The 26,432-nt window shown below is 43.9% G+C and overlaps 3 protein-coding genes across 3 annotated transcripts; 1 reads left to right on the top strand and 2 right to left on the bottom strand.

Annotated features, from left to right (window-relative positions):
* Positions 1-705: 705 nt before the first annotated feature.
* On the bottom strand, positions 706-2,661 carry dnph1 (2'-deoxynucleoside 5'-phosphate N-hydrolase 1). Its single transcript, XM_070916411.1, has 4 exons — positions 2,402-2,661; positions 1,377-1,448; positions 1,174-1,284; positions 706-868 (listed from the first exon to the last, which is right to left on the bottom strand). Exons 1-4 carry the CDS (start codon positions 2,640-2,642, stop codon positions 750-752), a joined length of 543 nt encoding a protein of 180 aa, XP_070772512.1. The 5' UTR covers positions 2,643-2,661; the 3' UTR covers positions 706-749.
* Positions 2,662-3,002: 341 nt separating this feature from the next.
* On the bottom strand, positions 3,003-7,080 carry yipf3 (Yip1 domain family, member 3). The gene is made up of 9 exons (XM_070916143.1): positions 6,845-7,080; positions 6,026-6,235; positions 5,268-5,374; positions 5,138-5,183; positions 4,819-4,911; positions 4,589-4,720; positions 4,089-4,202; positions 3,884-4,007; positions 3,003-3,308 (listed from the first exon to the last, which is right to left on the bottom strand). The coding sequence occupies exons 1-9, from the start codon at positions 6,914-6,916 to the stop codon at positions 3,187-3,189; spliced, it is 1,020 nt and encodes a 339-aa protein (XP_070772244.1). The 5' UTR covers positions 6,917-7,080; the 3' UTR covers positions 3,003-3,186.
* A 1,418-nt stretch (positions 7,081-8,498) lies between these two features.
* Positions 8,499-20,935, top strand: ncoa4 (nuclear receptor coactivator 4). The gene is made up of 11 exons (XM_070916287.1): positions 8,499-8,627; positions 12,761-12,884; positions 14,444-14,584; positions 14,816-14,907; positions 16,239-16,347; positions 16,447-16,527; positions 16,775-16,897; positions 17,210-17,902; positions 18,018-18,317; positions 18,590-18,682; positions 19,117-20,935. The coding sequence occupies exons 1-11, from the start codon at positions 8,590-8,592 to the stop codon at positions 19,120-19,122; spliced, it is 1,800 nt and encodes a 599-aa protein (XP_070772388.1). The 5' UTR covers positions 8,499-8,589; the 3' UTR covers positions 19,123-20,935.
* The last annotated feature ends 5,497 nt before the right edge of the window (positions 20,936-26,432 follow it).

Here is a 26,432-nt window from a genome sequence, read left to right as displayed (position 1 = left end):
TCCAGAAGCCTCCTCGTCTCCTCAAGGTGCATTTAAGGGATTGGAAGATCCTCCGTGACGGTGGAGGGGAGCGATAGTTAGCATAATGAAAAGCCCCCCCAGGTGTCATCAGGCTGACCTTCTCCTCTCTGGACTCGGAGGCCATTTTGAAACTCTGTCTGTTGTCTGAGCTTCACTCTCTGAGCTGCACTGCCACCTGCTGGACGTCTGAGGAGCTGCACCAGAACCAGAGAACAGCAGAACTTTCAGGTCTTTCCTTTAAATCCTTCATCCTCCTCTTTGAGCTCTGACAGCATCGTATTATGTATCAATATATTATATCAATATTATTGATCACATTGTTGCAGCTCTGATTTATTATTCATTTTAGTATATATTATTGTTTTTCAGATCATCAGATAATAAAATATTCTACAAGTTTATTGTCTGTCTGTCTGTGTCTCTACATCTGTCTGTGTCTCTGTGTATGTCTGTCTGTCTGTGTCTCTATCTATGTCTGTCTGTGTGTCAGTCAGTGTCTCTATGCGTCTCTCCCCCTCTCAGATGCAGATGACCCCCCCCCAGCCTAGAGTCTGGTTCTGCTTGAGGTTTCCACGCCTTAAAGGAAGTTTTTCCTCTCCACTGTCTCCTGGTGGGACCAGGTGAATTTACCTGCAGCTCAACTCACCTGTTCAGGTAGAAACAAACTATACAGGCAGCTTTTATTCTGCACTTCAACTTTATTGAGTCAGCACCAACAAACTGAATCTTCAGGTTCTCTTCAGTTTGTTGAAGAACTCGTCCAGAATGTTCTCCACCTCGTCCTCGCTGTAGTCTCTCACCACGAAGAGCCCGCCGTCATCAGCTCCTCGAATCATGGCCGAGAGACCTGTCGGGGGGGGGTGGGGAGACGCTTCATCACTGGACAAGTAACATCTACAAAGTAATTTCATGTTGAGATGTTGAGGTACTTATAATGAGTACTTTAAGTATATTTTGATGCCAATACTTTTGTACTTTTACTCAAGTAATAAGTTTGAATACTGGACTTGTGACAGAATCATAATCTGGATGATTAAATGAAACGAATGAAATGATTGAAGGAAACGAGGACACTGTTAATGGAATTGGAATGCAACCGATGTAAAGCAGTCAGGTTAGAGAAGGAGGGAAGGAAACAGGAAGTGTCCTCACTGCGTCCTGACGACGGTCTGAACAGACAGAAGATTTTCTTCTTCATGTCGACGGCACGGCCGAGCTCGTAGCCGACGCCCAGAGACGGCTGCGTCACCTCCGCCACGATGACTGAACAAACAAAGGTCAGAGGTCTCACACACCTGCAGACACGACTCAGGGAAAAAGCACCCGAATAATCAATCAAGGGATCAGAGTCTCACCGTCAGACTGTCGGAGCCAGTCCATGTCCCGGTCATGAATGGCTCGTTCTCCTGCTGCTGTGGCGTCCTCTCCTGTCCAATCACAGCACAGCAGCTCAGTGACATCACACACACACACACACACACACACACGAGTCAACATTTATGTAAAGAATACTTTATAGTTTTTCTTTGCTGACATCATCATTTAACTCAAAGTAATAAAACTGTTGTACAGTTTAGTTTATTCAGAACTGAGGAACCTGGTCTGGCCCTGGTCAGTTTGTTATCCAGTCTTAACCTTGTCACGACCTGGCTCAAAGGAATGTGGAGACCACACAATACTCTTTAAAGTAAAATAAATGTATTTAAGAAAACTACCTTAAATCTGCAGTCAGTCCATCAGTAATGTGTGCAGTGTGCGGATGTACAGGTGTAAGAAAACAAAACGAAACCAACCAACCCAGGGAGGAGAGAGAGACTGGCTGCTCAGGCACCTATATAAATAGGTGAGGCGTCACACCAACCCAGGTGTCAGCCATAACTCCTGATAAGTCACTCCCCAGATCCCAAAAACCTACTAATCAGACAATAGGCCTTGAGGCCGGTGCTGTCACAACCTTTATGATGTTCTGATCACCTGTTTGTGTTTTTACAAAGTATTTTCTTATATTTGGGGTTTTTCAGTCCGTCTCACTGTGTGAACGACTACATGACCCAGAATTCATCAGTGATCAGACCCAGAACTGAAACTGTTTATTAACTGATTATTGATCCATCAATCACGTTTTAAGCAGCAGTGCAGGAAGTATTTTAATCTTTTACTTAAAGTAGTAAAAGTAGAAGTATCGCAGTGTATAAAGACTCTGTACTGCATTCAAAATTTTACTTTAGTAAAAGTGTAGACTAAATACTTATTGTACACAGTATGTAGTACCTACTTATTTTTATAGTACACTGTTAGTAGTAAACAAGAAGTCAACGTTCTTTGTTGTTTGTGTTGTACTGTGTGTACTCAGTGTGTAGTACTGTGTTTGACCTCTGACCTCTCTCGGTGACCTCTGTGCTGCTCACGTGCTCGGTCAGCACGGTCCCGTAGCTCTGCAGCTTCTGAACGATCCTCCGGTAAACGTGCACGTCATCTCTCCCGCCGCGTATACTCCCGCAGAAATACACCTTCATCCTGTCTGTCTCTCTGTTTATCTCTCTGTCTGAGTCGCGTCTTCCTGCCGCCGTTTCCCGCGCTGGACGCAAACGAGGCTCTGTGTGGTGGTGACGTTCCACCATACGTAACGTACCCTGAGTCTCGCAGGTACACGGCTGTAAAGAAAATGTTTTTTTTGATTGGTGGAATCCAAACTCCCCAACCTCTGATTGGTGCAGACTGAGGCGGTACCCGGGGGGGGGGGGGGGGCTCCGCACAGGACTTACAGAGCAATAACTTCATATTTTCCAAAATCTTTGTTTCCGTTTTTCGTGCTTGACAAGACACTTCCTGATATACCTTTCAAAATAAAGTTTTAAAAAAAATATTTTGTTCATAGGCTGCACCACCATTTATGACCGTTTACTTAAAAATGAGAAATGTAGCTGATATATAAAAAGTACCAAAATGTAGAGAAAGAATCTGTTGTGTATTAAAGCTCATTAAGTTCATAAAGTTTATTTGAGTCTCTGTACAGAAACTATAAATACATGTGAACGTGGGAATAAAAAACCAAAAACATTACAGACAGAAGGAAAATGTGCAAACATCAACAGAAGAATTCAGAGAGAAAACTGATCGACTTTGACAGGAAGAGATGCTTCACTCTATGTGTGTGGGGGGGCCTCAGTGAGTCCTCAGCAGGACCCCCAGGCTCCTCACTGTGGCGTTGAGTGTCAGTTCAGGCACGTCTCTGGCCACACGTTGCATGGGAGCCATGTTGGGTCCTTCCAGGGAGTCCAGCAGCCCTGAAACCAAAATAACAGGAGGTCTCACTCTGACAGCAGCATGACACTCAGTCACATGACCTCAGTGAATGATGTATTTTATATATAATAATTAGGAGTGTAACGGTACACAACATTTACGGTTCAGTACATTTTAGACACAGCAGGGAAAACACAAATGTAGAGAATATAATTGCTGTCATTCATTTTTAAAAAAGTAAGCATTTAACAGTGGCTCAGTGGCCATAATTCTTATTGTAACAGTTAATGCACTCAAATACTGACATATTGTCAATAAAAATAAATACATAACACAAATATCAGTGATGCTCCATCCAAGACTCTGAGCTGTTGATGACTCCTGAGCTGGTTCATACAGGACCAGCAGGCTGACTAACACGTGAAGGCTCATTGTCTCTTCAGCTACAGCTGATGGACAACAACCGGTGCGCTGCCAAAACATTCCAGGTAAAACCCACTCTATAACTTCTGTTCCATGTGACAGTAGTCGACATAAATAGACTTGACAGAAATTGTTTGGGTAACGTCCTGCCCCATTACACCCCTGATAAGAATGCCAATATAAAGCCTCTGACCTTCTACGATCTTGTGGTAGGCGAAGTGAAGGTAGAGCAGGAAGAGCATGTGGAGGACAGACAGAGTCCCACAGAGGAGAAGACGAGGAGTCTGACCCACCGTACGAGACAGCAGAGCCGCTACCTGACAGAGGACGAGACACAGAGACCAGGTTAGCTCACAGCTGAGGGAGAACAGGGGGCTGATGGGAAACATAGTCCTCACCATGCGCAGAGTGGACAATCCTCCAACCAGCAGCCACAGGACGTAGAACAGGAAGTGGAAGTGGATGTTGTAGGTGATGAGAAGGACCACGCAGTGACCAAAAAGACCGTAACCCTGGCAGTAGGGGAGGAGAGGAGAGGAGGCTCCATCTTATCTCTTTAGAAACTTTTATCATATTAGTTATACGTTTTGTTGTTTTGCTCTGCAGACGCTTCATCCAGGTCAGTTCACTCACCTGTGATAACATCCACTGACTCAGGATCAGCTGCTAATAGCTCATCCTGACACTTTGAAAAGGAGACAACTGGACTAAATGGAGACAATGTAGCCCACAGCTAATATTATACTTTCTGTTTACATCCCCCAAAGCATCATGGGAACTGCAGATGCAAAACGTGATCTTAACTACCAAACAGAAAGTGTACTGCATACTGTGTGTTCTGTGTGTACTGTGTGTGTGTGTGTGTGTGTGTGTGTGTGTGTGCAGTACTGTCACTGACCAGCAGGGAGAGCATCTGCAGCATGGTGATCTGAGCGTTGACCAGGTACGCCAGGAAGTAGATGAAGGAGGAAACACAGAGCCAGTACCCAAAACATGTTCCTATAGCTGTTCCCATCAGGGTCCCCTCCCTCTGTAACACACACACACACACACATCAGTAACATCAAAGGACTACAGAGTAGATATTGTTTAGTGTTTTCAGGAGTATCACTGTGTGTGTGTTCTTACGATGACAGTTCCTGACGTCTTCATGCCGTGCAGCAGGATCGCCACCAGAGTGAAGACCAGCATCAGAGGACCATACAGCTCACCTGCGATCTTCTACACACAGGAAGTACAAACTGTCAGAGGACTGGACCTGGACCTGGACCTGAACACCAGAAGGGTGTTTCATAAAGATGTCTCAGAAAAGCAGCTCTTCTTGTGAAAAGCTTGTCTTGAATGAACCTGACAAACTGACCCAGGATAAGTCTGGAGCTCATGTGAGCAGTCAGACCTGTTTCCGTCAGGCTGAACTTGAGAAGAGACAGGAAGTAGAAGTGAGTACCTGGGGGAAGTTGATCATGCGGACAGGTATCATGGACTCCATCAGCCTGAGAGGAGACAGTTAGCATCAGTTATCATCAGTTAGCATCAGACTAAACAGGAAATACCTGACAGAAAGTGGAGGGTACCACCTGCTGCGGACCTGCACCGGCTCCACGTCAAAGTATGGCCTCAGGATGTCGATGTTGGCGTACAGGTTGAAAGCTCTAGAGGCCTGACGCTTTCCCGCCTGCCACACCTGACCGCATCACACAGGTAGTTAGTAAATAACAATGTTTCATTCATGTTGACCCCTCAGCTGCTTTCATCTCTTTACATTGTGTTTTTCATTTTAATTCAATGGCACTTCAAACCCTTCAGGTTTCACCTTTAAGCTACAAAAAATGACTTCAGGTACTGCAACATCTCATCACTTTCCTTCAGAAGATGTAGCCTTTTCTATCCACCTCCGTTTTTATGATTCTATTTATTCTACTTACTTTAACAGTCTCACTGTTTGCTGTCGTTGACGCCTCTTTGGCAGGTGGATGATTGTCCATCATTTTGTTCAATAAAGATTTATTTATATTGTACCTACACAGGACGTGGAACACGTTAGCATGTTTGCAGCAGCAGCTTCGGTGCGCTGTATGTGTTTTAACAGGATGCGTTCAGGTACAGTAGTAACTGCTGAATCACTGTTAAATCATCTGTTGATCAACTCAAAGGGGCACCGAGACCTTTGACTTCAGACTGACGTAAGGAGTAGAAGACCTCAGCGTGTCTTAGTTTATTGAGATAGGGTTAAAGTAATACAGGGTTAAAGTGTTACCTACAGATCTACATATTGAGGGGTCACAGTCATGCTTCTTGTCAGATAAGCAGTGTTTCAGCTGCTGTCTGGACTCACTTCGTCCGCCACCTGTCGGCCCAGCTGGCCCTTTAACCCCTTCATGCCCAGAAACTCTCCGTCTTCTGCGACGTCGTCCTCAGTGGCTGCCGCCTCGGCCGCCACTTCCTCCTCCTCCTTCATCCTCTGGTGCATCTCTCCCATGTCCTCGAAGCTGGAGCCCGACGTGTCGTCCATGTTCTCCATGTCCACGACCGCTGAGCCGCTGCCCTGAACACAACACAGCAAACACAGGAGAGACCCACAGGGTTAACAGCCATTTTAACCAGATATTTAGAACAATAGATTAATTAACCAATTAATAAATCAGCATGACAACGTTGTGATTTAGAGGTCTAAAGCTCTTAAATCAGCCAAGTTCAGTGTGTAGTTGTGTCTCGTGTGTAAGTAAGATTAAGAATGCCGGACTTTTACTTGTAACATTGTTGTATTGATACTTTTACTTACGTACGTATGAATACTCCTTCCACCACCATGACGTCAGTCATGTGTGATTTGTGTACATGTGTACCTGCCCAGCTGCCTTCAGAGGGGTTACTGTGTTTAACATAAACGTTCTTATTTTGCAGTTTTAAATACTCTACAGTTCGGAGCGTCTGTTAGCAGGTTAGGTTAGCCTGCGTGTTGTCTTCAGGTTAGCTTGGTGGATTATTTTAGCTATGCTAGTCAACATGTCTTACAGGTTAGTTCGCCTATTAGCAGCTAACCTAGCCTGGTAAGTTAGCTCGGCTTTCCTTGTTACCACGTTAGCTGATCGGTTAGTTCTCCTGTTAGCAGGTTAGTTAACGTGTTAGCTGTGTGGTTAGAATGTTAGTTCACCTGGATGAGGTTATCATCGAAGCTTCCCCATGGTTCCGTGTTCGTGTTTCTGTTCCCGGAGCCCGCAGACATTTTCCCCCCAGTGGCAGTTCACCAGGTACTTTAACGTGTTTGACCCGGTTCTGTGGCTGTGTGAATGTCCTCTCAGCTGACTGGTAGAGCTTAATCGCCACAGAAATAATGAAAAATCAGATGTTTTGGTCTCTAAAATCTACGTCACAAACAGCCGATCCTGCTCTCTGACTGCGCGATGACGTTTCTGTGGGCTGAGGCGACGTGGAGGCGAAATGTCGCGAGATTCTTCTTCTTCTTCTTCTCTGATTTAATGGCGGATCGCAAACCAACGTGAATAGATACATGTGTCGCAGCCGGATTTTACGTACTTCTTGTTACAGCAAAGAAATTAAGCAGTAAGAAAAAAGAAAATAAATAAATAAATAAACAAAACCTATATCTTACCATCTAATCTTGTATCTTTAAGATAAACAACATTGCCTCATTTTCTCACCCATCCCTAAAATCCCTTCCAAATTCCATCCCCGTCCTAGCTTCGCGAGATTCTCGTGTTGTCGGTGAGCCCGTATATCAACATAAATGTCAATGTTCCCTTTCTTATGAACGTGAACCTTTTGGTTTAACTGATTATTGAGTACGAGATTATTAATCAAATTTTATTGTTAGCAAAACACATAAATCTGAGTTCTCCAATAACAAACCATTTTTATTCCTTGAAATTCACCAAGCAGTACATGAATACAACGTTGTGCTCTAAAAATAAGAATGCTTGTAAAACTTTTTGCACATTATTCAATAGATAGTGTTTTACTAAACACCATAAATAACTTTGTTAAGTGTACAGTGGTCACTTCCTCAAATATATGATCAATAATGAAATAACGATTCTAAATTTTTATCAGAGCTCTAGTTAAACTATTTTTTCTCAGGGGGTGTGTGCTCTCCTCTGTCTCTAAAATAATGTTTTAAGGTGTAATTTATTAACAACAATTATTTTTGAGTAGGCTATTTTTCACACAAGTCCAAAACTACACTTTAAACAGTTTTAGATAAAAACAAACCCAAATGGTCGGTTTTTCCACTTTGTGAGGAGTGATGTATTCTATGTGTGAGATTGTCAGTTGTATGATTTGTTGGCAAATCTATTCAAAACCAAAGGTGGAAGAAGTAAAACTATGTCATTTAAAAATACTCAATTACAAGTACAAGTCCTGCATTTAAAATACAGAATCAGCTAAATACATCAGGGGTCGAGCCCCTCCAAAGGGTCGTGAGAAGATTAATGGGAGAGAATTTCTAATACCTAAATCTGTTTTCAGTTTTTTGACTTTTCTTTATTTGAACAGTTATTGAAATGAAACCATGTGTGACGTTTGAGGAGAAATGTCTCTGATGAACCTGGCAACAACTCAAAGATATCTGAAACATGACGGGGAGACACAACCACACTGATTTATACTAGAGGTCACAAGCCAAACGGTTGGAGACCACCGGAAATCCTATAAAATAATAAACAGGCTGCAGTTACAGCCAGTGTCACCAGCAGGGGACAGTCCCGCTCTCTGTCTTACTCCAACGGGATGTTGCTCTCGCGAGACTTCTACATAGCTGCATATGTATAATTTTTCCTTGACGTGATCTTGACATTGGGTACAAGCTGGTGGGAAACACCGACCTTTGACGGATCTCTTTTTCGGTTTAACGAGTCACCGAACTAACTTGGATTATTTATGACATCGAAGTTGAGAGTCCACAGCAAAGGCACACGGTGAGTTCACCTATCTGCGGCTCAGAAAACGGCTCTCTTCACTTCCAAAATGTCAGCTTGTTGGCGCAGCTAGCTCAGCTGACCTGCCGATGTGACCATAAAGGCTAACGGTGATCCACGTAAGCTAGCTGCTAACTCTGACAACTGCAAAGCAGGTGTTTTCTCAGCTTTAGGAAAATGTGTTTTTGATATTGGTTAAAAAGGTTTATCGCGTTGTTAGTGTTTTCAATAACGTTCCTGCCGATAGCTAAAATCTGTAATGTGAAATGCCGAGCTAGCTTAGCTAAAAACACACTATGACCTCCAGTTGGTGACAAAACCCAAGATAAGTAAGCGTTTTCGGCTCTTTAAGAAGGTCTTAATTATCCCATCCCAATAGTTCTGAAATGTATATTGATTTTCACCCGATACTTACGTTCTTGTGTTTTAAAACTAAATTCACTCCATAACAACTCTAATTTTAAAGTCCCCCGCTCATCGTTAAGGTTTTGGTGGTGGAGGTTTAGTTTTTAAATCTTTTACACATTACTAGAATCCACTCTGTAATTCGGCATACTCATAATTCGCCGATCAATGTCACCTGTATCAAGATGTCATCTTTTAGATGTGGTTCCTCTGTCATTCTCACTGCCCCCTTCCAGTGAAACTCACAGCAGAGAGTGAGTGCTGGGCTCCGACTTTTAAAGTAGATATTTTATTAAAGTAAAGTGCTGCAGGTGGATTATCTGTAAACCGAGTTTACTCGGAGACATTTGAGATTTAGAGAAAGTGTGAAGTTGTTCGGCCAGCTATGCACTCTGTCGAACAAACTTGAACAAATATAAACATCCAGTGCTTTTGTACGGAGTTTGGCGAGCTGAACTGAGACAGCTGCTTGTCACGTTTATTCTGGGTTAATATGAAACCGAGTTATCAGCTGTATACACTGGCCTCTGTCACATCTTGGTTAATCACTAATAGATGTAATATTGGTGTTTAAGTCAGACTAGATTATACAGCAGCAGCTCACGGTGTTCTTCGGCCCCCTCTGCGGGGCCCTCCCCTACGGTGTGAGTGTGGACGTGCGGGTCGACAGGCAGTGATGGCGGACAGTCAGATCATAGTTTCCTCATTCCTCTGAGCTCCGACCGCAGGAGAGAAACAGTTACCGGTTTTAGTTAATTGTCGGCGGTTGAACTCGGAGCCGAAGACGGTCGTGGATTTTTTAGTGGTGTTTTATTGTCACGGAGTCATCAGCATGAGGTACGATAACAGAGAATATACCGACTTTATTCGCCATTTTAGCTGCCGGGTTAGCCTCCACATGGCTGTGTTATTGAGTTATTGATTATATAAGATGCAGATTTGATCCAAAGAACCTGCAGTATTGTCGTCATTATATAAACTCAGACAACAACTCTAATATCTAAAAGGAAAATAAAAAGTTAATTATTAGGCCTCAGTAAGACGTTACATGCTAATATTCACTATTGGAGGAACGACTCAGAGCATAATGTACAAGTGACAAACCTGCATTCTCACATCCTAACTTAAATCAAACTACAGCGACATGTATTTAAATATCCAAAGCGAAAGTACTTGATATGCAGAAAACTGGCCCCCGATTATCACACTAAATATTACAGATGTATTAATGTGTAGTCGTATGATTCAGATGATTTAAACTACTTTATATACAGTTAAATCAGATCAGAGGTTTTAGAAACCAGTAGCTTCACCTGTCAGATAAAAGTAAAGTAACATGATCTGAATATACTCAAATACAGTACAAGTACCTCAGTGCTGGAGTAAATGTACTTCGCTACTTTCAATTACTGTTAATATTTAAATTAAAGATCATATTAAAATTGCGCACATCTGCAGGTTGAGTTATTAGAGACGTTGTGATTATGGATTATTGATATTGTTGATGATCAATCAACAAATGAATCTTCAACAATTTGGATCATTAAGTCAAATTTCAAGCATGAAGCATAGACAGATGAATTGATCACTTTGAAAACGTAATGGACAGATGAATTATTCATGAAAATAGCTGTAACACATGCAGAATAAAACTTTTAGTTTCACTTGAAGAGACTGAACTTTTGTGATGTTTCATGTGTTTCCACATCAGACATGTTTTTAGTTCACGTAGATCAGCTGACAGACACCATCACACACAAAGAAACAATTCTAGTTGTGTTGATGTCTCTTTAAATTCAGTTTGAAACGTTTGAAATAATCAGCTTCTGATATATCTTCAAAAAGTATTGATCTGTCAGCTTGTCAACACTTCACACCCCATCCTCAATTAACAGACGGACATAAAATCACTTCACATGTAAACAGACTGTATTATAGTTTTATTTCTTACATTTGTTTGTATAAACAGTGAAACAACATTTTTTACATCCTTGAACTGTTCTATAGGAGAGCTGAAATGCTTGTGTATTTGAATATTTGTTAAAGTCCACTGGTTTAAACTTCTCAGATGTGGATATTTTCAGGTGTATGAATCTTGATATTAAACGGAATCTCTGGGTTTGGACAAAACAAGACATTTGCTATTACTGTTCTATGGTAATATTTTTAGTAATTATCACTATAAAAAGTGTTTTGGTGTCATTTCTCTTGTGTTTTGCTTCCTAGCAGCTTTATACTTTGTTAAACTGACAAACTGAGTTCAGACCTCCAGCTGAGACACGTTGTGGTGAGGACAAAGACAACATGGTCAGATATTAACAGAAGTGATACACACAGCAGCACAGTCTGAAGGTCAGAGGTCACGTGGTTGTTTTTCCTCAGTGAGAAAGTGAAGCGTGTTTCTTATCAGCGGCTGTTTACAGCTGATAGAGGAGCAGCGCCGCACCCTGAGGCCACGCCCACTCCCACCAACACCAAGGAAAGACAACATGAGTTTGCTCAGTTTCAGACAGGTGACAACACCTGGATCACGTGGCTGCAACACATTTCAAAATAAAAGACCACAGAGAGAATAAGGGATGTTTTCTTCACAATGTTGCGTTTAAATGAAAGTACTTAAAGTGTGTCTGATGTATCTGTATTTGTGAGGACTGTTGTGTCTGAAAATGGTTCAGTGGTCTGACTGGTTTAATCCCAGTCGATCCTGGTGACCAACCAGCCATCTGACCAATCCCAGAGCACAATGCAGCTCTGTTCACAAACACCATGAATGTCCGCTGAGGCTTTGCCCACAACACAGCCGACTGAACCAACCACTGATCTGCAGTCAGCTGAGTCAGGCACACCGTGAACAGAAAAATAGAAACGCCTGAACAAATAGGTGCTGCATTAGTCCTCCTCCTGTCAGGACTCACCTGTCCGCCAGACTCGAACAGACTCGCCTGTCCATCAGACTCGCCTGTCCGCCAGACTCGAACAGACTCGCCTGTCCACCAGACTCGAACAGACTCGCCTGTCCATCAGACTCGCCTGTCCGCCAGACTCGAACAGACTCGCCTGTCCAAAAGACTTGAACAGACTCGCCTGTGTGTTCAGGCTGCAGTCTGTCGAGATGTGTGTCGACACTTCATGTTGGACTCTCTTCATTCTCTTCATACTCCATAAACAGTTGTTGTAAATGTTTTACTCTGAGGGAGAATTAATGAAACATAAAAACTAATCAAAAATACAAACGAGGTAAGGAACAATACTTTGTCTTAACGATGTGTACTGACCTCACTGCAGCATACACATAGCCCAAAGAAAATATAATGTATATGTGTCGAACAGTGTTGAACTTATAAAACCTTCAACATGGAAAATGATCAGAAAAACAAACGCTGTAATCATGGAAGCAAAGTGAAAAGCAGAAGTGAAGGATGAGGAAAGAGGCCAGCGTTAGTCAAGAAAGCAGAAGAGAAAGTTTGTTTCACTGTCTGTGTGGAAGTGAGAAAGGACAACAAAAGCCACAGCAGACTGAACGGAGACCGGGACATGAGAGGGGTCGGACCATATGTGTTAACAGACCTTCGGGCCCCAACAGCCTCGATGTTACGCTGCTGATCAGCTGTTTCAGTGACACCAGACTGATCTGAGCTGAACTGTGAAGTGTTTTAACTTCAGTACAGATCCTGTTTGACCTGTTTTGTTTTGACGCTGTGTCCGTCCATTTCCTGTTTCCTGTCTAGGATGCCGTCGGTGGAGGCCTCAGCGAGTGGGCTGAAGCAGTGCCGGCAGGCCCAGGAACAGCTGGAGGACGCCATCAACGGCGTGATGAAGGCCGAGCAGCAGCTGAGGGAAAACACTAGAGAGGTCAGGACCTTATAACAGACGGCCATTTTGTTCTGCTTTGTTTGCTTTGGTGTTTAAAATATAAAGACAAACTGAATGTCCTTACACATCAACATGTTGAGGAGAACCAGCTGAGACCACGTGCAGGAAAAACACGTTAGTCACCTGACAGTCACCTGACTGTCACTCCTGTCGGCAACAGCTCAATAACATTTTATTGAAACTGAAAATGTTTCAGTCCGTCAGAGTTAAACGAAGACTAAATAAAATAAAAAGAGACACCAGAAAAGTTCACAAGATGATAATGATGAAGAAGACGTGTTCGATGCTGAGAAACGGAGACGGACATTTTGAATATTTTCTGGTGTTTGAAGGACAAAACGATTACCACCAGTGAAACCTGTGTGTGTGTGTGTGAGAAACACCAAAAACACCTTAATTCCTCCCGTTGTTTGGTCCTGCTCCTGCGGTCACCGTGGTAACCCAGGCTCAATTAACTGTTGACGGCTTTGGTCACGTTACGTGTGTGTGTGTGTGTGTGTGTGTGTGTGTGTGTGTGTGTGTGTGTGTGTGAGTGTTTTGACGGTACAAAGAAACGTGTGTGTGGAGGTGGAGCTGGTCGAGTCAGCATATAAAGCAGGAGAGAGAGACAGAGCAGGGTGTGGTAGAGTCAGTATATAAAAGAGTGGAGGAGAGAGAGAGACGAGTTCATATCACTGACAGACTGAGATCAGCTTCATCTACTGGACTCTACTGGACTCTACTGTGTTCTAGCATATCCGTACCTCCTCTGCAGCCTCAGGTAATCAGAATCAGAAATACTTTATTGATCCCCGGGGGGAAATTGTACAGTACCGGTGCTCCCATTCAACAGTAGAATAATATAGATATATAGCATAATTTAGAGCTAAAAGTATGTGCAAAAGCTGACAGTGTGTGTGTGTGTGTATTTAGGATTGGAGTAAATCTCAGCGTAGTTTTCATTACCTCCGGTCCAGTCAGGGTCTCCTCTGGATTGTTGTGAGACAAAGGTGGTGAGAAGGCTGGAGACCGTGTGCAGCAAACACACTTTGTGCCTTTAGAGTGCGGATAGCCAGTCCTGTTTACTTCTGTTACTTAAGCTAAGCTAAGATAGCCGTCATTACAAACACACATACGTTTGCCTCCACACTGGAGCGTAATGTCACCACTGCATCAGCTGACTCTACATCTGCTTCTTATTTCCTGGATGAAGCGTAGGTGAGGAACTCTCACAGATGAAGTCTTCAAATGTCCAAAAACCCTAAATGATGGATTTTCTGTCACGTCAGTCAAAGAAAAGCAGCAAATGATGATTCACTTAATGTTCAAACGGACTTTGTTTAAACGTAGAAAACTCAATTATAAAATCGGCTATTAACCAGAAATAAAGAAAACATTCTAACATCTGATTGGTCCACAGCTCGACGAGCAAATAGAGACACACCCTGTCTGTCTCTCTGTCTGTCTCTCTTCCTGCCTCACCTGTCTGTCTCACCTGCCTGTCTCACTCACCTGTCTGTCTCACCTGCCTGCCTCACCTGTCTGTCTGCCTGTCTCAGGTGCGAGCGGAGCTGCAGAGCTGTGTGAGTCGTCAGCAGGAGGCGCTGCGCTGCAGAGAGGTTTACCTGCTGGGTCAGATCGAGCTGCTGGAACAACTCAAGACTGAAACTCTGCAGCAGCAGCTGCACCAGCTGCACTGGGTAAGTGCTCCCTCTCTACTGGTCGTACTGGTCGTACTGGTCACTGACTGGATACTGTAGTCTCAGCTGTGACGCCAACTATGAAACAGAAATATACCTTTTTAAATGTTACAAACAGCTGATCAATAAAACAACAAGTCAGTTACATGATGACTCTGACCAATCAGGAGCTCGACAGTTTGATTCTCACTTTACTGTGTGTGTGTGTGTGTGTGTGTGTGTGTGTTTCAGCTCCGAGGTCAGTTTGATGTGATCGTCCATCAGCTGCAGAACTCCAACAGCAGCAACGACCTGAGCAACCAGCTGACCAGCTGCATGGAGAAGTAACTACACACACACACACACACACACACACACACACACACACACACACACACACACACACACACACACACACAGAGCTCAGTAATGCGTGTGTACTGGTATTCTAAACGGTATGAGTGAATCATTGTGAATCACGAGTGTTTTTCTTCCTGGTTGAGTTGAACCTTAAACCAGTTGAAACAATCAAACAGAGACACTCGGAGGAGGATGATGAGGTTGAGGAGGTTGAGGAGGAGGAGGAGGAGGAGGAGGAGGTTGAGGAGGAGGAGGAGGACAGACTTGAGTTAATGACAGACTTTGGCAGAGACTCTGCTGACATGTTGAGCTCTGCAGCAGGACTAAGCTCAGGATGCTGTCCTGAGACGTCCTGTGATCCAGAGTCTCTGTGGAACTGAGGAGGGAAACAAAGCAGTCACAACCAGTCACATGCAAAGCTGCAACCATTAATCAACTAATTGATTGACAGAAAATGAATCGGCAGCTATTTGATCATCAATTGATCGTTTCAGTTCAAACATGTCAACTGTTCTCTGGTTCCAGTTTCACAGTAAACTGGATCTCTGAAGACGTCCCCTCGGACTGTGACGGACATCCTTCACTGTTTTTTTTTTGTTTTTTTTTTCAGAATCAGAAATACTTTATTGATCCCCGGGGGGAAATTGTATTACATTAAATAGACTAAAATAATCCTCAGAATAATCAATAATGAAAATAATCATTAGATGACTCTTATCTTTTTCATTTCTGTCCTGTAGCCCCAAACTGCCATTTTAAATGTGTGAAAAATGTCCATCACAGTTTTCAGTCTGATGGAAACGTCTGCGTTCACTCAGTAACTGCTCAAACCACCAAAAACCTCCAAAACTTGAAGAGAACTAGAACTGAATCTGAGAGATCAATGTGTGAAGAAACAGCTGATTGCTTTGAGTCAGACTATAATTCAGATTAATAATCCTGCAATTAAAGAATATATAAAAACACTAAATTATATATATATATTCTATTTATATAATATATGTGTTGTGTGTGTATATATATATATACTTAATTACATTTGTCTGACAGCAGGAGGTACTGGTCACTTTGAAGCCTGCAGCTAATTATTTTCATTATTGATTAATCGGTGTCTATAAAATGTTTAACCCTTCATCCGACAGTCCAAAACCCAAAAACTGTTATGTGGAGCTAAAGATAAAACACCCTGAACACAACACGACACTTCAAACATGATGAAGTCCAGGACAGGGCTGTCTGCAGTGATGAGGAGGAGGATGAAGGTGAGTGTGTTGTAACTGCTGGGTGTGTTTGTTTTCTTCTCCTGTGTGTGCAGGTTGTCCTCTCTGAGTCTGACACCAGAGGAAACACCTGAGATGAGTTTCCACGCCGACGCTCGCTCTCTGAGGCAGGCCATCACCACATTTGGCAGCATCACAGCTCAGGTAACACACACAGACAGACAGACAGACAGACAGACAGACAGACAGACAGACAGACAGACATGATGCTGATCAGGTGTTTTCTGTACTTCCTGTTTGTAGCTTGTGGAGGGTGTGTCCTCTCAGAGTCCCGCCCACCAGAGAGGTCAGGTGCAGAGTTGTCCAATCGCTGCCAAGAAACAGGTAACTCCACCCAGCAGGTTTCTCACAGCTGAAAGGTCAGGATGCAAACACCAGAATATACAAGCATCAGAGTAAACAAACAGTAAACAAACATCAATGCTGCAGGTTCAGTGCTGGTATCAAAGATTCTAATAAACAGTTTGTTCTCGTGTGAAGTTGTTCCACTGTACTGAACAGTTCTGAGGGACTGAAGAGGTTCTCCAGGTTCTTGTGTTTGTGATCACACTGTGAATCTGTGTCTCCTCAGAAGATGGAGGCCGGAGCTCTGGGCGACTGGCTGCTGGGAACTCCTCCAGCAAGCAGCGCTCCTGTTGGTTACCAGTCCAGCAAGAACCCTCAGGATTGGCTGATGTCACACAAGGAGAGCAAGGTGAGACAGGCAACCATCAGAGTCCGAGGAGTCCAACAGACCCAAACCCAAAGCCATCAGTTCACATTAGAGAAACTTAAACCAGGAAGTATTTTGCATTATTGCTTGAAAAATTACTGAAATAATGAATCGATTATAAAATGTGTTGCTGCTGATTTTCAAAGGAGTTTTCAGCACTAATTTATTAATAATTCCTTGAAGGTTTCCTGGACAGAAGTACAGACAGTTATCGTTGATGATCCAGCAGCAGCCATGAGTCAGCCATTTGAATTTGTTCCTGTTGATCAATGACTTTCTGTGTGTTTGTGTCAGACTTCTTGTCCAGTCCTGGCTTCGGTGGACTTCCTGCAGGCCTGGGGTCAGCTCAGGGACCTGGAGGCATGGCTCTTCCAGGACCAGACCCCCGTCAGCAGGGAGAGGACCAACAGCAGCTGCAGCTCCTCCTTCTCCATCGAGAAGATCGATGAATCAGAGTTCACAGTCTCTCCTGAGGAAGAGGAGGAGGATCTGAGCGACTGGCTCATCACCCCGCCCAGTGTTGCCATGGAGGCCATGTCAGATGCCGAGCGGTGGCGGCAGGTGATGAAGCCGTTCGAGGACAGCTGGTCGTCCAGTGATTGGCTGGTGGGCTCGAGCCGTCCCCCCACCGACTGCATCTCTTGCTGCCAGACCACCAAGGCCGTGGAGATCGAGAACCTGGGCCAGCTGAAGTGCCTGAAAACCCCGCCCTCCTCCAGCCCCGACTCTCCCACTGCCCCTGTCCCCCCGGCAACCTCAGTGACGCCGACAGCCCTGGAGGCATGGCTCCAGCACGTGGTTCCGGTGCAGCAGACCTGTAGGGCCAACGAGGTCTGCTCTACCTACTCTGACTGCATCTGTGAGGAGAACTGTGGGAGAGAAGCTCTGAGCCTCTGGCTGCTCAGACAGGACGGACGAGACAAGAACGGAGTCCCTGTCGCCAAGAACGCCCCGACCACTCTGCACCTCAGGGAGCAGGAACAGAAGGTGTCGTACTTCATCTTGACTCTCCTCAGTGACATTTATTCTCCAAATGTGGTTTCTGGTCTCCTTATTGATGGTCCATCAGTGACCGATTAAACTCAGTATCGTCTCTCTTCAGGTTCAGGCCATCCTGGAGGCCTGGCTCCACCCCACCAACACCACCTCCTCCTGTAGGACTCCTCTGCAGGCTCTCAACTCCTCCCTCTCTGGCTGGGTGGCTCCTGAGGAGGAAAAGGCTAGCAGGGAGGAGCACAGCTCCCAGTTCAAGCCTTCCTCCTCCTCCTTGTCTCCATTCCAGCGCCCTCTGGATCCAGAACTCTGGGTGCTTCCAGGCCAGACATCTCCTGCTTCAGGAGGTCAGGCCCACCCTGCAGCCGAGGAGGACAAATGGCTACTGAAAAAGAGGAGTCAGGCTCAGGTAACAGGATCAGACCAGTACAGACCCGCAGAGACCAGCAAAGATGTGTCATGACGGTGTCATTTAGAGATACTGAACGCCGTCCACCAGCATTCAACCTGTGTGTCTTCTTGTTCCACGGCCTGACTGTTAACCTCCTATTTGCCTCCTGTTTACCTCCTGTTTACTTCCTGTTTACCTTCCGTTCGCCTCCTGTTTACTTCCTGTTTACTTCCTGTTTACTTCCTGTTTGCATCCCGTTTACCTCCCGTTTGCCTCCTGTTTCCTTCTAGGAGCGTCTGGCGCTGCCGTCTGTCTGTGACCTGTTCTCCTGTATGAAGGTGGGCGGAGACAAAGAGAAGTGGCTGCACAGGGTTCCTGAACAGGTGAGTTCAGTCAGTCACAACCTGCTTCTGCTGATTGGACTTCTGTAGTCAACAGAGTCATGTCACTGCTGCTAATCAGGCTCACTAATGCTGATGCTAACGCTGCTAGCAGCTCTGTGAGAGGCTCAAACTGAGTTCTGCTTTGGTCAGCGTACGTAGTAGACCTCAGAGTCTATGACATCACGGTGAGGGAGGAGCCAGAGAACACATGAAAGCCAGCATGTGTTTCGTTGGTAAACTCACCGTTCTTTAATTTGATATCTGACCAGCTAATGTTAGCGGATGTTAGCATAGCAGCAGCAGACAGGAAGTGTCTCGCTGCAGTAAAACAGACTCACCCTTTATTTAAGATATGTGATTTATTATTATTGAGGTAAATGATAAACAATAAATGTTTCTTCTCTGATAACTCTGAGTCTCTGTTTTCCTTCCAGATGTGACGATGATGATGATGATGATGATGATGATGATGATGATGATGATGATGGATGTTTCTTCTTCTCTCCTCTGGGAGTCACTTTATTATCGCTGATCAGCACACATGACCACAACAATCTAACCCTTGCCTTTTACCTGTGACATCACCACGCTGAGCTGCTGCCTGCCGCTCTCCTCCAATCAGGATCAGGAACCGACCAATCAATACACTAACTGGTCATCTGTGGGAAAACCTTGTATCTCCAAACTTTATTCATGAGGATGGGCGTTCCTTCTTGAACTCTTTGTTTGAAGACGTCTCACTTCAGGAAACTTAAATTAATCAATTAATTGAGAAGATGTCAGATTTTCTACTTTATAGTTTCAGTTGACCGTGAAACGCAGACTATTTTGCTAATTGTTTGCATTTTAAGTTGTTTTTTAAGCAAAAATGTCTAACAATCTGATGTTAGCTTCTTTAATTTGAGGTTTTTCTGTGACTTTTGAGATAGAAAATCACTAATTTTGTTTTTTCTTTACTTTTAATTGGACAAATTGAGACGTTTGGAAACATCAGCTTGGTCTTTGATGTTCTTCATGGCCGTCTGACGTGCTGAAGATGAATCGATAATGAAAATACTTATCTGCAGACCAAATTTATTGTGGTGAAACAGGTCCCAGAATGCATTTCATTAGCTGATCCTGACAGGAGGAGAGGGGGCGGAGACTGAGGGGATGGGGTAGGGCCGAATGGGCGGAGTTAAATACATTGATGGGCGGGGTTAAAGTTAGATATAAAGTAGCCTTTATTTTAAAAAACCTGTTTTTATGATTTCACTTTGTTCTGTTTTGGTGGAGTATTCCTCTTCTTCGTTGTTTGTTTTCCTGTAAAACTGCTGAACTACAGAGATCTACTTCCTGTCCAGACTGCAGGCTGTTCACATCACTTTCAGATTTTAGTTTCGAGGAGACGTCAGTGATGATACCTGCTGTCTTAAACTTAGTCCTCCAGTTTTTCACACTATTACTTTTGTTGGCGTTTGCACATGCTCAGTAGTGACGTAACAAATATAAAACCTTCATGGATTAACATTCACAACACAAAGAAGAAGAACTGAGCTGTTTTCTGTCAGCAGTTTACACACATCACTTTTATAATGGCAGTCTATGAAGAAATGAGTTTTAGCTGCAGTACCGCGAGTGACCACCAGCTGAGTGGAGGCGCCACATCACGACTGTCAATATGTCTATTGATACATCGGTCAATTAGTTATTAGTTAGTAGATGCATGACCGTAACTAGTCGCCTGGTCCTCCGACCAGCAGAGGGCGACTTCCTCTCAGTTTATGCATGTAGACAAGTTTTATTATTGTTATTATTATTATTATTATTATTATTATTATTACTATAAATGTGTGAAGTGAGTGTGAAGCTTGCAGTCCTTTGATCTCTGTTGGGTCTTTCACATTAAAAGCTCCTTGTTGTGCCCCAAGTAGAGTCTTACAGGCTTACAGACTCTGTACAACATCGCAACTATCTCTAATCTGAAGCGTTTGATTGGTGGAGCTCGTCATGTGTCATTATCACCTTTAAGACTTAGTTCAGGGCAGAAAACAAGTTTTTTAAATCTTTCCCAGAATGCCTTGGGTGGAAGCAGCCTGCAGTCTGTTAGCAGACAGGTCACATGACTCCACAGTCAGCAGTGATTGGTGCTTTTTATTGAAGCTTTGTTATTTTTTGGTGGGGGGGGTGGGGCTTCTGTCATATAGAGCTGTGATGTCATCAGTACTCTCTTCCTGCTGTGATTCTCTACAGTAATAAAACATGTTGACATCATCGCTGTGTCTGTGACATCACTCTGGGTTAACTTGAAGTAAAGCAGCACCAGGTTCATGGTTCAAGTCTGGATCCGACTCAGAACAGAGACTCTAGTCCTCATGTGAACTCATGGTGTTGATGGTCACATGACACACAGCACATGTTGAATTATTATAAAATACGGTCATGAACACATCCACTAATACACACTAAACCAGTTGAACCACCAGTGAAACCAGTAGCAGACTGACACAACTACCAGTTCTTTGATGCTTTATTGATTGACTGACGGAGATCAATATGAATTGATTTTCTGTTTTTCAGACTCAAGAAACTGAACGTTTAGTTTAAAATAAAAACTTGCATGAACCATCAGCTGACTGAGAGCGACACACACACACACACACACACACACAGATAACACTGATAGACTTCCTATTTACTGCAGCTGATGAGGTCACACCCTCCACCAGGAGGACACTGATAGACAGAGCTGTGACATCACTATGACATCACTGAACACGCCGCCAGCATTTAAAAAACCCTCAGAGGAGGAAAGTAACTTCCAGTTACTGAAGTACTGTATGTGAGGTACTTTTACTACACTGTACTTTATGTTACTTTAAACTTCTTTATCTTATTTAGCTGCAGTTACCTTTCAGATTCAGAGTTTATGAAAACTGATCCATGATGGATTACTGAGGGCCTACCGGGCTCTGGGCCAGGGGACCTGAGGGCTGAGGGGGCCCTGGGGGGGCCCTGGTCCAGACTCGGCAGTGCAGCTGACTCACACGTCTGTTTCTTCCAGTTTTTTTTCTTTAATAAACTGTTCATTTGGGCCTGATGACACGCTGATAAACTTCCTGGTTACCTGCAGCTGTCAAACAGGTTCAGGTGAGTCTGAAAGTCAAAGATCTTCAACACAGAGATGACCCACACGTGACCAACAGCCTGTTCACACTGCGATTATTTACACTGAAGTCAGATCAGTTTATTATCTACAGGAGCTGCCAGCTAGACAAGTCTCAAGTCCAAGTTTAGTCTTAAATCCATCAAGATGAGTGACTAAAGTCTCAAGTCTGCAGCTCTGCTGAGATCTAAAACAGATGAATCGATAAATCAATAATTCTCGTGATCGATTAAAGAATGACTCCATTCCGTTTGTCTCTTTTTAAACTGAAATGTGAAGAAATCAATAATGAGTTGAATCAGTCGACCGGTTGCATCTCAACATGTGTTCTCCTTGTTTGATACTTGCTCTGTGACCTTTGACCCCGACCTCAGGTGAGTTAACACAGCTGTGTTTGTGTACTTCAGGGTCACCAGGAAAACGCAGCACTGAGGATCAGTGGACTCAGGTGTGTTTGGACAGACAGGACGTGACCTAACACACACACACAGAGGCTTTTATTTTGGACTTTATTTCCTGTCTGTGTTAGTTGCTTTTTGAAAGTTTTATAGTTTCATGTTTATTACAGAGCTGGCCCAAATATTTATATATTTATATATTTACTGCTTTTAGTTATTCTTTATTTGCAGGATTATTAACCTGGATTATATTCTGATTCAAAGAATCAGCTGATGACAGACGGAGAACAAACATTAAAAATGAATAAATCAACTTTTCCAGGTGAGCAGGTTTTTACACTTTGGGATTTTCTGGGTTTATTTTTCAGATTCAGTTCTAGGTTTTAATGGTCTTGAAGTGAACGGAGACGTTTGCATCATGTTTTCTTCCTGTTATTGAAGTTAAAATCAGCCTGAAATGAACACAAACACATAGAAACATGAGGCCAGAGGAGGACAGGTGTGTGCAGCTCCACTTTCCCTCTTTCTTTTATTTGTTTTCATTTGTTTTAACATTTTGGCATCACACAAATATTACAACCTCTAACAGACACATCGTGGGGGTTCAGCCGAGACGAGTGCAGGTCAAGACTTGGTGACTCGAGTCAAGTCAAACAGGCTGTTTGACTCTTCAAGGTTTTTGAGCACCTCTTTCCAAAAAGAGAGAGACTCCTCTGAACATGGAACTGTTCCTACTTTATCATCTTGACTGAAGCTCATTTGAAACAGTTTTGGGCCTGTAAAATATTATCCATGTACGCTTTTAGAAGAGATTAACTGACTTGTCAGTCAGCCAAAACGTGAGATCACTTTCTGCCATGAATCCTCTCTAATATCGATAGAGGTCTCTGCATTTCAGGATGTCACATAGAGAGGCAAAGAGCGCTGCCTGCTGGAGACTCAGACTCGCAGCAGCTGAATAAGTGAAGTGAATATATAAATAATAAATAATAAAATCATCTGATTATAAACTACTGGCAGTAAAAATACATAGAATGTTATGTCATTGTCTGTTTGTCTGTTGTTTGCAGTTATTATATCAGTATGGTTTGAAAATGCAGTCAGGTGAATCCAGACTGATAATATTAGTAATGATGATTTAGCAAGCACTCATTTAATCCCAATAACATTAACAAGCTTCAATGCAGACAGGAAGAGCCTGCCGACAGCATCCCCGACACACAGTCTGCAGATTATATGTTTGTTCTTAGGTATTAATTTGATTTAATCACCTTTAAAATGTTCATGTAATGGAGCTCTACATATTGTTCTTGTGTGTAACTTAAAACATTTATTTTATTTCACTTTAATGAAGAAAAATCTCTTTTTGTTGTTTTAGCCCAAAGAAATCAAGAAATGCAAAAACATACATGTTCCCTTTGTTATTTTGTGGGTTAACTGAGTTCCGTGTGTCATGACGTCACTGTACTGCTCACTTGGAGGTCCATCATGACGTATTTGTGTAGACAGAGTGCTGTTGTCTGGGGCTCAAATGTCGACTTTAGGAAAGAGTTTACCACCTTTAATATATTATTATTATTTAATATATTAATAATATATTTCAGATGTTGTGTGACAACATAAGCTCGCGTGATGATACTAGCCACTTCCATTTGCTCATGAAGACCGTGAGATGCAGTTGAAATACCCCATAAATCCAGCAAGTGAACCTTGAGTCGACATTATTTTGTCACACATGAACGTCAAGAATGAACTTCTATTCTCAAATCTACAATTTCCATCGGCTACGTACGGGGCACTGAAGGGCGGGAACCTCGAGCAACACCATGATTAAATTATAAAAAGTTGAAAATTGTAATCGCTAAGTAGTCGTTATTTTAATGCCGAATTTACCGGAAGCCCATACGGATTGTAAATATGTGCTGGTATGATCATTAGTTGTGTGTAACGTAGACATAAGAGGCAAGATTACCTAGAAATCATTGATGTTTCAAATAAGTTCAACATGTTCTGAGAGGACGTTATTATCTCCGTTATTCATTGACAATACACAATATAACTCCAGAGATGAATACACACCGATAATACACACTCAGTACGTAGAGTTGGCTTTAAAAATATGGATGTAATCATAAAAACACGAACTTTATTCGTTTGAAACTGCTCGGTCTCCGCTCTGACAGATACAAGATGTTCTGAAGCTTCACGACACACCGCGACATTTGAGGGCAGAGTTTGCGGGTTTTCAGTCCGCCGACCAATCAGATTTGATGCACCGAGCAGGCTGCGCAGCAGCTGAACCAATCACAGGACGGAGAGGATCCGGACGGTTCGACGTCTGCCGCCTCTGAGCCGCAGCGTCCCATCCACTCTACCCAGAGACCTGCCGCTCTCTGCCGCTCTGTGCCGCTCCTCCCCGCATCAAGGACGTCGCAGCAGCGGTTGCTAGCCGACAGGCTGCCGCTGCTCTCCGGCTGGGATGTGACAGAGGTGCGGCAGAGATAACTGACTCAAATTCTCATCGAGGACCGAACCGGGAGAAGCGGGACCGTTCCGGGTTGAATCGTAAGTGCTTGGGTTGAAAATGATCTTCGTGATTTGAGCGGTACAAAGCCGAAAACGAGGCGGGTTGCGGAGGAGCTGCGGGGCGGCGTGGATGTGTCGAACATGGCTTGTGTGTGTTGAAGTGAGTCCGGATGGAAATCTGCGGTGACTCGACATCCACCTGGAGTCCCGCAGATTCCACCTGGAGTCCCGCAGATGTTCACATGAAGACTGACAACGCGCCAAAATACCGTCACAAAGCCGGTTAATGCTGACGTCAGGAAATGTCGGTGAAGACGGTGACAGACAACAAACCGGAGGCCTGAATATTTACTGCTCCCCTTCTGTCTCCTCCTCTCCTCTCCTCTCTCCTCCTCCTCCTCTTCATCCTCATTTTCTCTTCCTCCTCCCTCCTCTCCTCTCCTCCTTCTCTCCTCCTCTCCTTTCCTTGTCCTCTCCTCTCCTCCTCTCTCCTCTCCTCTCCTCTCCTCCTCCTCTCTTCTCTCCTCTCCTCCTCTCCTCCTCTCTCCCCTCCTCTCCTCTCCTCTCCTCTCTCTTCTCTCCTCTCCTTTCCTCTCCTTCTCTCCTCTCTTCTCCTCTTTCTCTCCTCCTCTCCTCCTCCTTCTCTCCTCTCCTCCTCCTCCTGTCCTCCTCTTCTTTCCTCCAGTCCTCTCCTCTCCTCTCCTCCTTCTCTCCTCTCCTCTCCTCTCTTCTCTCCTCCTCTCCTCTCCCTCCTCCTCCTCCAGTCCTCTCCTCCTCCTCTCTTCTCTTCTCTCCCCTCCTCCTCCTCCTCCTCCAGTCCTCTCCTCTCCTCTCTTCTCTCCTCTCCTCCTTCTCTCCTCCTCTCCTCTCCTTCTCTCCTCCTCTCCTCTCCTCTCCTCCTCCTCTCTTCTCTTCTCTCCTCTCCTCCTCCTCCAGTCCTCTCCTTTCCTCTCCCCCTTCTCTCCTCTCCTCCTTCTCTCCTCTCTTCTCCTCCTCTCCTCTCCTCCTTCTCTCCTCTCCTCCTCCTCTTCTCCTCTTCTCCTCCTCTCTTCTCTTCTCTCCTCTCCTCTTCCCCTCCTCTCTTCTCTTCTCTCCTCCTCCTCCTCCAGTCCTCTCCTCCCCTCCTCTCTTCTCTTCTCTCCTCCTCTCCTCTCCTCTCCTCCTTCTCTCCTCCTCTCCTCTCCTCCTCCTCTCCTCTTCTCCTCACCATGTTGACTCAGTCTCTCTCTGTATCTATTTACTGACAAAGGCAACATGATTACAGTTGTCACTTATTATATAGTTATATGTAGTATCAATTATTAATAATATTATCAGTTATTAATTTAAAAACAAGGCAGTAGACAACAGACAGACATCGGACAGGTAGACAGACAGACAGCGGACAGGCAGGCAGACAGACAGCGGACAGACAGACAGACAGACAGACAGACAGACATCATCATCATCGTCATTATAATATAAGCTGCACATGACCCTCATATAATCGGATTATTACAATTTTAAACGTCATTATTTAACTTTAATTTGATTTTATAGTCTTTTTTGTTTTATATTTTTACTATATTTTACATTTTATTTAATTTGTCTATGTTTTTATTTTGAAGGACAATCCGCTGTACTTCCGTTGTTCGCAACCATTTAATCCTTTCCCACAATGCTTTGTGTCCACGTCCCCTGC

This window comes from Enoplosus armatus, chromosome 12 (genome assembly GCF_043641665.1).
Source record: "Enoplosus armatus isolate fEnoArm2 chromosome 12, fEnoArm2.hap1, whole genome shotgun sequence".
Classification (NCBI taxonomy): Eukaryota; Metazoa; Chordata; class Actinopteri; order Centrarchiformes; family Enoplosidae; genus Enoplosus; species Enoplosus armatus.
The sequence above is the reverse complement of the archived record's forward strand: the minus strand, read 5'-3'. Positions and strand labels throughout refer to the sequence as shown.

What these genes read in the sequence shown, in the direction of transcription:
- dnph1 (XM_070916411.1), bottom strand. Translation starts at nt 2,642, where the DNA reads ATGGTGGAACGTCACCACCACACAGAGCCTCGTTTGCGTCCAGCGCGG. An exon ending in CACAGAGGTCACCGAGAGAG is followed by an intron (nt 1,449 to 2,401) that starts GTCAGAGGTCAA and finishes GTGATTGGACAG; the next exon opens with GAGAGGACGCCACAGCAGCA. An exon ending in CAGACCGTCGTCAGGACGCA is followed by an intron (nt 869 to 1,173) that starts GTGAGGACACTT and finishes CCCCCCCGACAG; the next exon opens with GTCTCTCGGCCATGATTCGA.
- ncoa4 (XM_070916287.1), top strand. Translation starts at nt 8,590, where the DNA reads ATGACATCGAAGTTGAGAGTCCACAGCAAAGGCACACG. An exon ending in GTCCACAGCAAAGGCACACG is followed by an intron (nt 8,628 to 12,760) that starts GTGAGTTCACCT and finishes TTTCCTGTCTAG; the next exon opens with GATGCCGTCGGTGGAGGCCT. An exon ending in CAATCGCTGCCAAGAAACAG is followed by an intron (nt 16,528 to 16,774) that starts GTAACTCCACCC and finishes GTGTCTCCTCAG; the next exon opens with AAGATGGAGGCCGGAGCTCT.
- yipf3 (XM_070916143.1), bottom strand. Translation starts at nt 6,916, where the DNA reads ATGTCTGCGGGCTCCGGGAACAGAAACACGAACACGGAACCATGGGGA. An exon ending in TCGATGATAACCTCATCCAG is followed by an intron (nt 6,236 to 6,844) that starts GTGAACTAACAT and finishes TGTTGTGTTCAG; the next exon opens with GGCAGCGGCTCAGCGGTCGT. An exon ending in CCGGTGCAGGTCCGCAGCAG is followed by an intron (nt 5,184 to 5,267) that starts GTGGTACCCTCC and finishes GTCTCCTCTCAG; the next exon opens with GCTGATGGAGTCCATGATAC.